Consider the following 13610-nt stretch of genomic DNA (forward strand, 5'->3'; position numbering starts at 1 on the left):
CACACCCAGGGAAGGCCCTGGTTGGGCGCCTGCCTGGGAGGAGGCAGGGCAGTGCAGGAGAGCCTGGCTGTGGGTGTGCCAGGTGGGCTCAGGCTCTGCGGAGGCTGGGGCACAGGTGGTCAAGGGGGCGGTCTCAGGGCACCACCGACTTCCTGTCCCTGGCCACTGGGCATGGTCCCAGGCCAGCCTGGCTCAGACAGGACCTGGGAGAGAGCTGAAGAGTCGGCTGTCCACAGGTCCCTGCCTGGTGCCCTCAGGATTCCCGCAGAAACCCCATGGGGTCCTAACACACCTCACGGGGTTGGAGACCCAGGAAGTGCCCACCGGCCTTGCCATTCCAGGGAGCCCCTCTCCTCCCCCATGGCCCCGGCGCAGGCATTCCCTGGCCTCGGAAGGGTGGCTGGCGAGGTGACTCAGAGCCGCCGTCTTTGTAAACTTCCCTGCACCCCGGTGCTGCCCCGCACCCACGGGACAGGCCTGGCCCTGGTGGGTCCGTCTCGGGCCCTGAAGCCCGCGGAGGCCACGGCGGCCGAGCCCCGCGCCCCGGGAGGAAACAGGCCATCCCCGGCCGAGCGCTCACCTGCTGCCCGCGGCCGTCCCGGGCCGTCCCTCGGCCCCGTGCGCCGCCGGCCCGTCTGTGGCGCCCCGGCCGCCGCGCTCGGTGTCCACGGGCGGGGCGGGGCGGGCGCACCGGGCGAGGAGGAACCTGAGCGACAGGTTCGGAGTCACCGGGGTGCGAGGGGCGGGGCCGCAGCGTCGCCCCCGCCCTCAGCCCGCCCTGCGGGTCCCCAACTCGCTGGCGGGGCAGGGGCCCCTGAGGGGGTAACCTTGAGCCTGCGGAGGGGGCTCCCCACCTCGGGCGTCTGCCAGGTCCAATGCCCGGGACCCCTCCCCTGCAGCCCTGCCCGGGCCCGGGGTGCTGTGTCCGAGCTCTTTCAAGGAGGACCTCTGCCCCGCTGGACACTGGGAGGAGGGGGGCTCCCTCCTGCTCACCTCTGCTCTCCCAGCAGGAGGCAGGTGACCTGGGCAGGTGGGCAGCAGGAAGAGGAAAGACCAAGGTCTGGCCCAGGTCAATGCCTAAGGTGAGGACAGAGGCCAAGGAGCTTCTAGGAAGCCCTAGCCAGGGCCAAGGTCCTAGGAAGGCAGGGCCCCTCCCAGCTTGGACACAGGTGGCAGGAAGTGGCCTTGTAGGGACCAGCTTCCTGGTTTGTGGCCTCTGGCTGAGCTCGCAGAACACACCTGGTCCTGCTCTGACCTGGCAGGTGGGAGCTGGGTGTCCAGCTGTCCACCAGGAGGGAGGACCTGGCTCAGCCTCCTGCCTGGCTAAGCTGGGCACTGGCCAGAGCAGGAAATGTTCCTGTCTCACCTCCTTCCCCTAGGAGGGGGTACCGCCTCCTGGGGGCAAGATAGGGGTGCCCAACGGAGAGTCTAAGGTGGACTATGTCAGTCAGTGGATTCTGCAGCGACTTCATCATGCTTAGAATGGCGAGACTGGCAGCAATTCATAACTGTCGAACTATCAAAGCCACTTCAGCAAGACCCTCGGAGCATGCCCCACATCGGGGACCTGGGATGGGTGGGAGCTGGGTGGGGCTTCTTCCTTTATCTCCCCTTTACCCCAGATACAAGAAAAGAAGAGACTATGGAAATAATAGCTTTACCCACTCTCCTGTAGTCCTTAAATCTTTGTGCCCTTATATCCATATAAAGTTGTCAAAAATAAAGAAAAAAATTTAAAAAGACATTAATTCTTAGAAAAATTTATTTAAAAAAAAAAAAAAGATGGGAGTGCCTGACTGCAAGCTAGGCCTTGGTGGTCTGCAGCGAAACTGAGGTGGGCACCCCACGCGGCTGAGGCGGGGCACCCCCACATGGCTGAGGTGGGCACCCCACGCGGCTGAGGCGGGGCACCCCCACGCGGCTGAGGCAGAACACCCCCACATGGCTGAGGTGGGCACCCCCACGCGGCTGAGGCGGGGCACCCCCACATGGCTGAGGTGGGCACCCCCACGCGGCTGAGGTGGGCACCCCCACGCGGCTGAGGCGGGGCACCCCCACATGGCTGAGATGGGCACCCCCACGCGGCTGAGGCAGAACACCCCCACATGGCTGAGGTGGGCACCCCCACGCGGCTGAGGTGGGCACCCCCACGCGGCTGAGGCGGGGCACCCCCACATGGCTGAGATGGGCACCCCCACGCGGCTGAGGCAGAACACCCCCACATGGCTGAGGTGGGCACCCCCACGCGGCTGAGGTGGGCACCCCCACGCGGCTGAGGCGGGGCACCCCCACATGGCTGAGATGGGCACCCCCACGCGGCTGAGGCAGAACACCCCCACATGGCTGAGGTGGGCACCCCCACGCGGCTGAGGCGGGGCACCCCCACATGGCTGAGGTGGGCACCCCACGCGGCTGAGGGGGACACCCTGACACGGTCAAGGGGGGCAGCCCGTCACGGCTGCAGCCTCAGGTGCAGGCAGTGGGGAGGCCCCTGCAGGGTATACGGCCAGCAGCAGGGCAGGCTCAGCCCATTTACTGAGGTCAGGGCTGAGTTCAGGGAGCTGTGGGTGCGGGGTGCTGGCAGTGTCTGAGCTGAGGAGGGGTACCGTAGGTGCTGAGATTTATTTTAAAAAGTGAACAACAGGAATTGTGGCGACAAAAAGCAGGGCCAGTGAGACTTTCTGCTTCAGGCCTGGGAAGGTGCCCTGGCCCTCGCCTGTTCCCCATCCTGTCTGGTGCTGGGGGCAGTGTCCGCAGGTGTCCCAGGAGCAGGCTGTGGGGCTGCGGCAGCCGTGGACATGGCCTGATTGGGGCAGTGGCTGCAGGCGTCTGAGGAGCAGAGTGGGGCACTATGGCCAGCTGGCAGCTATCTGATGAGGCCAGCGATGACTAGTACTTGTAGGACAGCCTCCAGACTGTGCAGCGCCAGGAGTACAGCACCCAGGACCGAGTCTGCCCGCAGGACCAGGGTCTGCCAGAACAGGAAGTGGACAGCGAGGAGGGCGTTGCCTGCAGTGAGCACCAGGCTGGCAGCCAGTGGCCCCTCGGCCTCGGTAAGGTTGCCTTTGGTGCCTGCAGAGCAAGGGTGAGCGTGAGGCCCAGCGTTCTAGTCCTCCCAGTCCCGTGGCCCACTATACTCCCTCGGCCAGTGCCTCTCTAGCTGCGTGAGGTCAAGGACTAGAGTGGCTTGGAGGGGGCCTGGGACTCCCATAAGTCCATGTGAGAGAGAAGATTCTACAACTCCTGGGCCAAGGACAGTCCTGGAGAGGACACCCTCCTGCTTCACCAACCAGGTCCCGTGCAGCTGATCCTCCATGCGGGAGCAGCGAGGACACCAGCTCACCCTCTGGCACCCAGGGGAGGCGCAGGGCCTGCGGCAGAGATCAGCTGGGCTCCTGGCTGGGCCTCGTGTCTTCCCGGTATGTGTGCAGGGCTGAGGCAGAGCCTGGGTTGGGGGTTCCCTCTGCACAGACAGGGCAGGGCGCTGGGTCATGTGTATGTGCCCAGTGCTGACCCAGGGCCCCTGGAGAACTGTCCACTTTCTCCAACTGGTGCTCTCTGGCCTGGTAACAGGTGGCCCCGACACTCACCCAGGTACAGCCGTAGCACTTCCAGCAGCCCCATGGCACACAGCAGGCCCACGTCCAGCAGCAGGAGGCCGTGGGGGTAGCTGAAGGTCTGGCCTGCAGGATGGGGGATACACAGCAGGGCTGCAGCAGGCACTGGGCTGGGCCCCCACCTAGTCCCCTCCTGGAGGACTCACTCTTATAGAGGATGAGCAGCAGGGTGGCTGGGAAGTAGAGCACGGAGAACAGGCCGCTGAGGCAGAAGAGAACTTGCAGAGGGACGGACGAGAGCTGCAAGGGGTCAAGGGCCAGCAGCAAACAGGGGCAGGGTGGGGGTTCTGCAGGAACCACACAGACACACACACACATATGTCCACCCCCAGACACGTGTCAGCTAACAGACACACATCCACATGCGTACCCACCCCCGGACACGTGCCCACAGAGATGAGAGTGCACACACACGCAGGGCCTGTCTGGGCATGCCCCTCAGGGTGGGCATAGCATCCCAGATTGAGCCCTCAGGTCTGTGCTGTGTGGGTCCTTGGAAGTTCAGGCTGGGTGGGCAGCAGGCACCTTCCTGCCATGGAATGGGGGCAGAGGAAGCCACTTCAGGACACTGCCAGGACCCTCGCAGCCCAGCAGGAGGGGAGGGGCGGCAGTGCTGCTAAAGAAACAGGGCAGGGTGAGCTGTTGGCTGAGTGACCCCAGAGCCTGGGCCCCTGTCCCCAACGTGAGCAAGGTTCCTGGCCCCAGCCTGAGCCTGCGCTTGCATTGGGGGGGTGACCCAGTGCGAGCAGACCTCCGTCCATCATCTTGAAAAGACACTGAGGTGACCTGCTTCCTGGCCAGCGGGTGCCTGTGGCTGCACGTCCAGGATACCACCTCGCAAGAGCCTTGTCCTGCAAGAGAGGGTGCCCAGGTCAGCAGGGAGCGCAGCCTGCGGGAACAGTCCTGGTTCCTCCCCAAGCCTGGCAAGTTCCCACCACCCCGTCCCCTGGGGGCACGGTGGAGCGGAAATGAGGCTCAGTGCTATCCATGGCCAGGCCAGACTCAAGCCAGACAAGCAGGACCAGGGGCCCACCCAGGGCAGGTCTCACCCCGTGACCTTTGCTCATGCTGTTTTTAAACACTTGTTTGTTTTTATTTCGAAGTCAGGGTTACCGAGGGGGGGGTGCGGGGAGGAAGACATTCCACCTGCTGGTTCACTCCCTCAATGCCTGCACTGCCCCAGGGCTGGGCCTGTCCAGAGCCAGAAGCCTGGTGCTGGTCCTTCATGCGGGTGCTGTGCCAAGCACCGGGGGCGTCCTCTGCCACCTGTCTAGCTGCATTAGTAGGGGGCTGCATGGCAAGTGGGGCAGCCAGTCACCTCCTCCTTCCATAGACCACACTGCCAGGACATGCGAGTACAGCATGGGGAGCAGCTCCCCACAGCCCAGCCCGAAGCCAAAGCCCGAGCCGTGTCCAGGGCAGGGCGGCTGTGTGGCCGACGCGAGCACAGTCTTTCCTGAGTGGGGCCACCAGCACGCCCCACCTGACCGCAAGACTCAGGGACACAGTCGTGGGCGCATAGGGTCTGTCCATGTAGACAGCACCAGGGCCCATGGGCTTCAGGTGGGACCCATGGGACACGGGCGGGACCCCCGACTCGAAGCCAGGTGTGGCTGCATCCACAGGGGACAGTGGGTGATGGCTCCAGCCACCCACCCCAGGGGACAGCGGGTGATGGCCCCAGCCGCCCACCCCACGGGGGACAGTGGGTGATGGCCCCGGCCGCCCACCCCACGGGGGACAGTGGGTGATGGCCCCAGCCGCCCACCCCACGGGGGACAGCGGGTGATGGCCCGGGCCGCCCACCCCACGGGGGACAGTGGGTGATGGCCCCAGCCGCCCACCCCACGGGGGACAGCGGGTGATGGCCCCAGCCGCCCACCCCACGGGGGACAGCGGGTGATGGCCCCAGCCACCCACCCCACGGGGGACAGCGGGTGATGGCTCCGGCCGCGAATGGGGGACGCCCGGGGACAGCGGAGTCTCCGGACTGTGAACAACTACATCTCAAACACAGTAAAAGTGCCTCAGGGGACAGCCCGCCGCCTGCCCGGGGGCCGCGGGACCCTCGCTCCTGTCCGGCGGCCACGGGACCCGCGCTCCTCAGGCCCGAGCGCAGCCCGCTCACCTCGCCGCGCGGCCGCCATCTTACAGGCTCCGCCGCGCTCCCGGCAGCCCCCGCGCAGCCTCGGCCATCTTCGTGCGCCCGAAGGAAGCCGACCGGGAGCGGCAGCCGAGCACCGGCCGAGGCCCGACTCGTGCGTCCGGCCGCGCTCGGCCACTTTCGGACCGGAAGAGGCGGGGAGTCGAGGTTCGGGAGATTTGGACTGGGGGCGGGGGGCTGTCTTCGGCTGAGCTCGGGCCTACTCGGCTCCCTCCTTGCCGGAGAGGCCGGACCTCGCGTCGGAGGCCGGGGAGGGGCGGCCCGGAGCCGGACGTCCGGGCGGCCGGGGGCGACCCGCGGCTCGGCCTCGCAGCTGGAGCGGAGCGCTCGGAAGCCTTCGGACGGCTTCGGCACCTCTCGGACCGACTCGTCTCCTGACTTCGGACTGCTTCGGCCCGCGCCTGGGTCGGCTCGGCTCGGCTCGGCTCCGCCCGACTCGGCTCCGCTCGGCTCCGCCCGCCGGACGCCCGGCGGCCGCTTCGGGCGGCCTCGGCCCGGCTCGGACCGCGGCTTCGGGCCCGGCTTCGGGCTCGGCTCCCGGGGCTTCGGGCCGCCCCGGACGGCGCCTTCGGGCGGGCTCGGCGGAGTCCGGATGGAGGACTCGGACTCGGCGGCAAAGCAGCTGGGCCTGGCCGAGGCGGCGGCGGTGGCGGCCGCGGCCGCTGTGGCGGCGGCGGCCGCGGCCGCGGCGGGGGGCGAGGCCGAGGAGCCGGTGCTGAGCAGGGACGAGGACTCGGAGGAGGACGCGGACTCGGAGGCCGAGCGCGAGACGCGGCGGGTCACGGCCGTGGCGGTGATGGCGGCCGAGCCCGGGCACATGGACATGGGCACCGAGGCGCTGCCCGGCCCCGACGAGGCCGCCGCCGCCGCCGCCGCCTTCGCAGGCAAGTGCGCCCGCGCACCTGCCCCGCACCTCCGCCAGCCCCTGACCCCTGACCCCCGACCCGGCCCTGCGCGGACGCCTGCTGCCCTGGCTGCGTCCCCGTTCCAGAAGCTTCTGCACGTGTCTGTCCCGCTCGCCCCACTTGGCACTGCTGCCCTGCAAGGGGGGCGCCTGGCCCCAGGCTCGGGAGGACGGGCAGGTGCTGGGTGTGGGTGGGAGCCCGGCCCAGTTCCATGGGCGAAGGGAGGGTTGGCAGGAGACAGCCGCCCCGTGCCACCCTGGTGGGCGCCCTGAGTCTATTCCATGATTTTCTGAAGCGTGCCTCAGCGTGAGCTGTTTGCAGGTGTTCTGTAGGGAGCTGAGTTCTTGCAGGTTCAGGTGCCCACTCGAGGCCACCTGGCAAGGCAGTGGCTCCGTTCATCCATGTGCTCACATACCTGCTTGAGTGGCCTGTGGTGCTGGCTGAGGGCCCGGCACAGCAAGCTGTGCTGCTGGTGGGACAGGATTGCCAAGGGCAGGGGGTGGCAAAGGTGGGGCTGTGGGTGTGAGGGACAGCCCTGGGTGGGCCTGACCACGCAGTGGGACTGCAAGGGCTGTGGGCGTGAGCTGAGAGTCCTGGGTGGACCTGACCACGCAGTAGGACTGTGGGGCCTGTGGGCGTGAGCTGGGGCCTGACCACGCAGTGGGACTGCGGGGGCTGTGGGCGTGAGCTGGGACCTGACCAAGCAGTGGTAAGGATAGGAGCAGACGGGGGAGGTACCCGCCTAGAGTCCACCTCGTGGGTCTCTGGAGCTGGCCTAGTGGTGGACAGAGCCTGGACTGGCTATCTCCCCACATGGTTAAATGCTTTTTTTTTTTTCAATATGTGATTTTTCTATCGGAAAGGCAGATTTACAGAGCGACAGAAAGCTCTCTCTACTGGTTCACTCCCCAAGTGGCCACAATGGCCGGTGCTGTACCAATCTGAAGCCAGGAGCCAGGAACTTCCTCCAGCTTCCTACCCGGGTACAGGGTCCCAAGGCTTTGTACCGTTCTCTACTGCTTTCCCAGGCCACAGGCAGGGAGCTGGATGCGAAGTGGAGCAGCCAGGACACAAACTGGAGCCCATATGGGATCCCAGTGCATGCAAGGCAAGCGTTTAGCCACTAGGCTATTGTGCCAGTCTCCAAATGCTTGTTTATTCTTGGCTTGTGTTTGCTGTGATTGCAGACACGGTGGAGCCGATGCTCTACCTGCCCAGCTCCCACAGAATGCCCGCAGCAGCTGGGGCCGAGACCTAGCCAGGACCTCCACCGCGTCTCCAAGTGGTGACTGGGCCATGTCAGCAGACCCTCCACCACCCAGGCCGGGCCTCGGGGTCCCAGGTGGCCCCCAGCTCCCCACCCTGAGCTGGCCTCCTCCTGTTGCAGAGGTGACCACGGTGACCGTGGCCAATGTGGGGGCTTCTGCAGACAACGTGTTCACCACGTCGGTGGCAAATGCAGCGTCCATCTCAGGACATGTCCTGGTGAGCTGCCCCTGAGGTCCGACAGGGTAGCCCTGTGACAGAGACCAGGAGGGGCTGGCTGTGCGGGGTCAGTCAGTCAGTCTAGCAAGAGGGCACGGGGTGAATGTGGCGGCCATGTGACCTTAGGTATGTGGGGGAGTGGGAGGGGTGAGCCAGCCACATGCGTTGCACTGTGGGCCCTGTCCTGTCTCTCTCCTCCTGTCTGGCAGCCCCAGAAGGTCGCCCCTGCTCAGCAGGGACAGGGTGGTGCCGGCCCTGGGCTGCATCCCCTGCCCGAGGTGACTGCCTGCTCTGTGTCCCTGCAGTCGGGCCGGACAGCCCTGCAGCTGGGGGACAGCCTGAATGCCGAGAAGGCTACGCTCATTGTGGTGCACACGGATGGCAGCATCGTGGAGACGGCGGGGCTCAAGGGCCCTGCAGCCCCCCTCGCCCCAGGTACACACCCCTCCTCAAGTCTGTGCCCCCTTGCCCCAGGTACACACCCCTCCTCAAGTCTGTGCCCCCTTGTCCCAGGTACACGCCCCTCCCTAAGTTTGCACCCCTCCTCACCCCAAGTATGTGTCCCCTCCCTGCGTCCCTTCCCCAAGTATGCATTTCTTCCCCCTCTCCAGGTACCTGTTCCCTCTGCCCCCTCCCCCCATTCCTGCCCCTAAGTATGTGTTCCCCGCCTGCCCCCAGGTTTCTGTTCTCTCCCCACCCTCCACCGCATGTGGTCCCTCCCCCTGCCACAGGTTCACGCCCCGCCCCTTCCCCTGTGCCCCGCCCCTTCCCCTGCCCCCCCTCCCCCCATGCCCCAGGTCGTGCAGCCTCCTGCCTGGCAGGTCCATAGCCTGTTGCAGTGCGCAGTTTGAGCTGTGGCTGGGGGCAGTGGACGAAGCGGAGCACTCCGCGAGTGACCCACACCACTCTGACCTTCAGCTTGCTCCCCTGGCCCAGGCTCCCAGTCCCCTCCAGCCCCCCTCACTCCGGGCCAGGAGAAGACTGGCACCAAGTACAACTGGGACCCGTCGGTCTATGACAGCGAGCTACCTGTACGCTGTAGGAACATCAGCGGGACACTGCACAAGAGCAGGCTGGGCTCAGGTGGGTGGGGCGCGGCTCTGTGGGCAGGCCTCGGTGGGCAGGGCTGTGGTCAGTTGGGCGGCCTGGGCTAAGGAGGGGGCAGTAGGGGGTGGCTTGGGCCTGAAGTGCCCCCAAGGACCTGTGAGATTCTCCTAGTGGCTCACCGTCGGGATGAGGCTGCAGGGGAGGGCCAGATCCAGTCGGTGGGAGGCAGGGCACTAGTGACCATGGCCGTGTGCAGGGGGCCGGGGCCGCTGCATCAGGCAGGGAGAGAACTGGTACAGTCCAACCGAGTTTGAGGCCATGGCCGGCCGGGCCAGCAGCAAGGACTGGAAACGCAGTATCCGCTACGCAGGGAGGCCCCTGCAGTGCCTCATCCAGGTAAGGCCGCCTGGGTGGGGCAGGGGTGCCTGGGGCCCCGGGCTGTGCAAGGCTGCCCCAACAACATGTTTCCCATCTTGCAGGATGGAATCCTGAACCCTCACGCAGCCTCCTGCACCTGTGCCGCCTGCTGTGATGACCTGACCCTGGTAGGTCCCGGGAGGAGGAGCGATGGGGGCCAGAGCACCGGGGGTCCCGGGAAGAGGACCTGCCGCCATTGTTCAGCTGTGCCGTCTGCAGAGTGGACCGGTCAGGCTCTTCGTGCCTTACAAGAGACGCAAAAAGGAGCACGAGCTGCCCAGCACCCCGGTCAAGAAGGACCCGGCCAAGAACATAGCGCTGCTGCCCGCCACCGCAGCCACGACCTGTGAGTCCCCACCCCGCCAGGGCCCAGCGGCTGGGACGCACGTGGGCTGGTGCCCAGGTACTGGCCTGCGGGGACCTGTTGCACGGGCAGTGCCTGGGCCTGCAGGACGTGTCCCTTCCCCAGGGACAGCGGATCACTACTCAGACGCCCACAGCGGCCGGAGCTGGGCCAGGCGCTCCATGCGGGTCTCCCATGTGGATGTAGTAGGGCCCCAGGCACAGTAGCCAGCTCATGGCTGGACAGCCAGGCGGTGTCGTTGGGGCTTGCGTGGGGCCTGTGCCGCGGGTCTGGCTCACCCGTGGGCACTTCGCTTCTGCCCCACCAGTCACCGTCACGTCCTCAGGCCAGATCACTACCTCTGGGGCCCTGACCTTCGACCGAGCATCCACCGTGGAGGCCACGGCTGTCATATCAGAGAGCCCAGCCCAGGGCGACGTGTTCGCGGGAGCCACAGGTAGTTCTGCTGGCCCGTGGGGCACAGTGGTGGGGGTGGGGCTGTGGCAAATGTGAGGGCAGAATGGACAGTGGGGCTGCTGTCTGTCCCGCCCGCCGCCTCGTCTTGTCTCTGCAGTGCAGGAGGCGGGGGTGCAGCCGCCGTGCAGGGTGGGCCACCCCGAGCCACACTACCCCAGCTACCAGGACAGCTGCCAGATGGCCCCGTTCCCTGAAGCTGCACTGCCGACCTCACACCCCAAGATAGGTGAGTGGGAGGCCGCTCTGCTCTCCGAATGCCCTCGGGAGCCCGGGGGCGGGGGCAATGCTGTGACCCCTGGCTTCTTGCAGTGCTCACGTCGCTGCCCGCGCTGGCCGTGCCCCCGTCCACGCCCACCAAGGCTGTGCCACCCGCCGTGGTGAACGGGCTCGAGGCCTCGGAGCCGCGCAGCTGGGTGTACCTGGAGGAGATGGTGAACTCGCTGCTGAGCACGGCGCAGCAGCTGAAGGCGCTGCTGGAGCAGGCGCGCCAGGCCAGCTCATACCGCGAGGCCAGGCTGCAGGCGGACGCAGAGCGCAAGGAGGTGGGCCCGGGAGGTGGAGATCGAAGGGTTGACGGATTGCTTGACGTGAAGGGCAGGGCCAGGGAGGGCGAAGAACTTGCTGGGCCAGGAGAGCTGCTCCCGGGTCTCCCACGTGGGTGCAGGGTCCCCAGGCCTTGGGCCATCCTCCGTGGCTTTCCCAGGCCACAGACAGGGCGCTGGGTGCAAGAGGAGTAGCCAGGCCTTGGACTGCTGTTGCTGGTGACGGCTTCAGCCTGGAACCCTGGGGTGTGGGGAAAGGGGGGGGCGCCTGGTGGGGGCACAGGAAAGGGTGTAGGGGTTGGAGGCTCATCTGTTGTGTCCTGCCAGCCACGATGTCCCAGGGTTGGGGACAGAGCTGCCCGTGCTTGTCTGCCTGCTCCTCTGTGGCTTGGGCAAGGTGAGAGGGCAGAAGCACACAGCCCGTCAGCACCCAGTCTGCATTCCCGGCGTAACTGCCCTTGTCAGAGGCTGGCCAGGGTGCGGCTTCCCTAGCAGCATCAAGTGCTGACCCGGAAGCCCCAGCCAGCCCATGCGGGACCCTCTCCGAGCAGGATGTGGGCTGGGACTGCTAAGCTCGTTTGCAGAGCAAGCTCGGCTAGGCTGGCTGGCTGGCCTGTCCCAGTGGGCAAGGCGTGCCCCTTGCTGGTTCCAGCTGCTGCGGCCAGCTGGAAAGTAAACCTGCAGGTGGAAGACTCTCTGTCTCTCTCTGTCTCTCCCCTTCTCTCTCTCTGCATTCATTTGGCCTTTACAGCGCAGCAGATGGCCTGGCTGCAGTGTCCTCTCTAGGTCACCTCCACGGCCGCCCCAGGCAGGGACCAGCAGGAGCAGCTGAGCAGCCCGGGCCTTGGGCGGCTTCCAGGCCGGCCTGGGATTCCTCCCTGCCCCTGTGCGAGCAGTTCCTCCCTGCTCATTCCTGTCCCTCAGGTGGAGTTCCCTTTAGTGGGAGGGAAGAGGAAGCGGGGTGCTGGGTAACGGCCCCCCAGCTGGATGCGGGAGGCCTCTGCAGTGAGAGCTGCTGGGGGGCCCAGCCAGACTCCTGGAGGCTCTGCTAGTGCCAGCTGGGGACATTGTCAAAAGGTTTTCTTTATGTGTGTTGATCTGTAAAGCAGTGAACTAGACAGAGTTTAGGCTCACAGCTGCCAGGCTGGAGCCAGGGGCTTCTTCCGGGTCTCCCCCATTGGTACAGGGCCCCAGGCTCGTGGGCCGTCCTCTGCTCCTTTCTCAGGCCACAAAAGGCAGCAGGAGGGGAAGTGGGGCCCACATGGGATGTGGCATCGCTGGGGCCCATGCTTACCTGCCCGTGCCACCTTTAGCTGGGTACACAGGTGCAAGTGAGAGCTCTGAGCCCTGGCCCTGCCCTGGCCCTGCCCTGGCCCACATAGTCCTGCCAGCAAACACAGCATGTGCTGGGCACAAGTGTGCCCCAAAGCTGGCGCAGCAGGGTCCTTGGGGTGGTACAGGAGGGAGGCCTTGGCCAGGTGGGCCGTGCACATGGAGGGCCCACTGACTGGACGCTGGCCGTTTGTGGTATTCCTGGGCTGTCCTGTGCGTAGCACAGGGGACTGGCAGTGGGCAGGCAGGGTTTGGGGCAGGGGCTGGATTTACTGCAAATACAAGTTTTGCCCTGGCCAGTGGCCCTGTGCTAGACCCCAGCCCCATGCCTGCTACCTTGCACAGGCACTTCCTGCTTCCTGGGAGCTTTGTGGTGGACGTGTCAGTTGTCACCCAGTGGCTTGATCATATGAGGGTCACCTGTACAGCATCCAGCCAAGTGAAGGGGACAGGGCTCGCCTAGCTCTGCCCCCCCCCAGGGTCCTGTGTCCCCTGCTAGTGGGGGCCTCTGGGGGTGCTGGGTGTCTGGAGCTCGAGCTGCTGGGAGGGAGCGGGTGTGTCACAGGGCCCTGTGGGGCCAGGTCGCTGACCGCTGTCCATGTCCTGCAGCAGTCCTGTGCCAACTGCGGCCGGGAAGCCCTGAGCGAGTGCACTGGCTGCCACAAGGCCAACTACTGCTCCACGTTCTGCCAGCGCAAGGTAGCCCTGCCCAGTTCATCCGTGAGGCCACCTGGGGCCTGATCCCTGACCCCGGCCTGGGCCAGGGATTCCCCAGTGCCCATGCTAACCTCCCCCTGCAGGACTGGAAGGACCACCAGCACCTGTGCGGGCAGTCAGCGGCCGTGGCTGTGCAGGCGGGCGAGGTGCACGTGGCTGAGGGCGCCATCGAGAAGGTCCCGGTGTGAGGGTCTGGGGGCCGGTGACGACCCTGCCGCCCACACCCACTGCCCGTGGTGTACCTGTGCAGCATGAATGCGCATGTGCCTCCCCTGTGAATAAACTGTAAATATGGTTGGTCCTCGCTGAGTCCGTGGAGGGGGCGGGTGAGCAGCAGCGGCCCTCCCACACCTGCTGTGCCTGCACCTGCAGCCCAGGTCTCTGGTAGGAGTAGGTGGGAAGCACTACCTTCTGGAAGCCTCTTTGGTTTCACAAATGCCTTCAGGGGCCAGACTGGGTACCCTGAGATGCTGGACTGAGCCGGAGCTGTGCACACCAGAGCTGGGGCTGTGCACACCAGAGCCGGGGCTGTGCACACCAGGGCTGGGGCTCACACACCAGGGC

The 13610-nt window shown here is 66.2% G+C and overlaps 2 protein-coding genes across 2 annotated transcripts; one reads left to right on the forward strand and one right to left on the reverse strand.

Moving 5' to 3' along the window:
- Window positions 1–2335: 2335 nt before the first annotated feature.
- TMEM80 (transmembrane protein 80) lies at window positions 2336–5955 on the reverse strand. The gene is made up of 4 exons (XM_040970918.1): window positions 5746–5955; window positions 3764–4468; window positions 3591–3683; window positions 2336–3072 (listed from the first exon to the last, which is right to left on the reverse strand). Exons 2-4 carry the CDS (start codon window positions 3933–3935, stop codon window positions 2867–2869), a joined length of 471 nt encoding a protein of 156 aa, XP_040826852.1. The 5' UTR covers window positions 3936–4468; window positions 5746–5955; the 3' UTR covers window positions 2336–2866.
- Window positions 5956–6291: 336 nt separating this feature from the next.
- On the forward strand, window positions 6292–13341 carry DEAF1 (DEAF1 transcription factor). The gene is made up of 12 exons (XM_040970916.1): window positions 6292–6665; window positions 8074–8171; window positions 8477–8606; window positions 9108–9254; window positions 9475–9614; window positions 9698–9763; window positions 9855–9981; window positions 10307–10435; window positions 10553–10681; window positions 10765–10997; window positions 12939–13028; window positions 13130–13341. Exons 1-12 carry the CDS (start codon window positions 6374–6376, stop codon window positions 13232–13234), a joined length of 1686 nt encoding a protein of 561 aa, XP_040826850.1. The 5' UTR covers window positions 6292–6373; the 3' UTR covers window positions 13235–13341.
- Window positions 13342–13610: the final 269 nt, after the last annotated feature.

Source organism: Ochotona curzoniae, unplaced genomic scaffold, assembly GCF_017591425.1.
Source record: "Ochotona curzoniae isolate NIBS_2020 unplaced genomic scaffold, NIBS_Ocur_1.0 scaffold_4937, whole genome shotgun sequence".
Lineage (NCBI taxonomy): Eukaryota > Metazoa > Chordata > Mammalia > Lagomorpha > Ochotonidae > Ochotona > Ochotona curzoniae.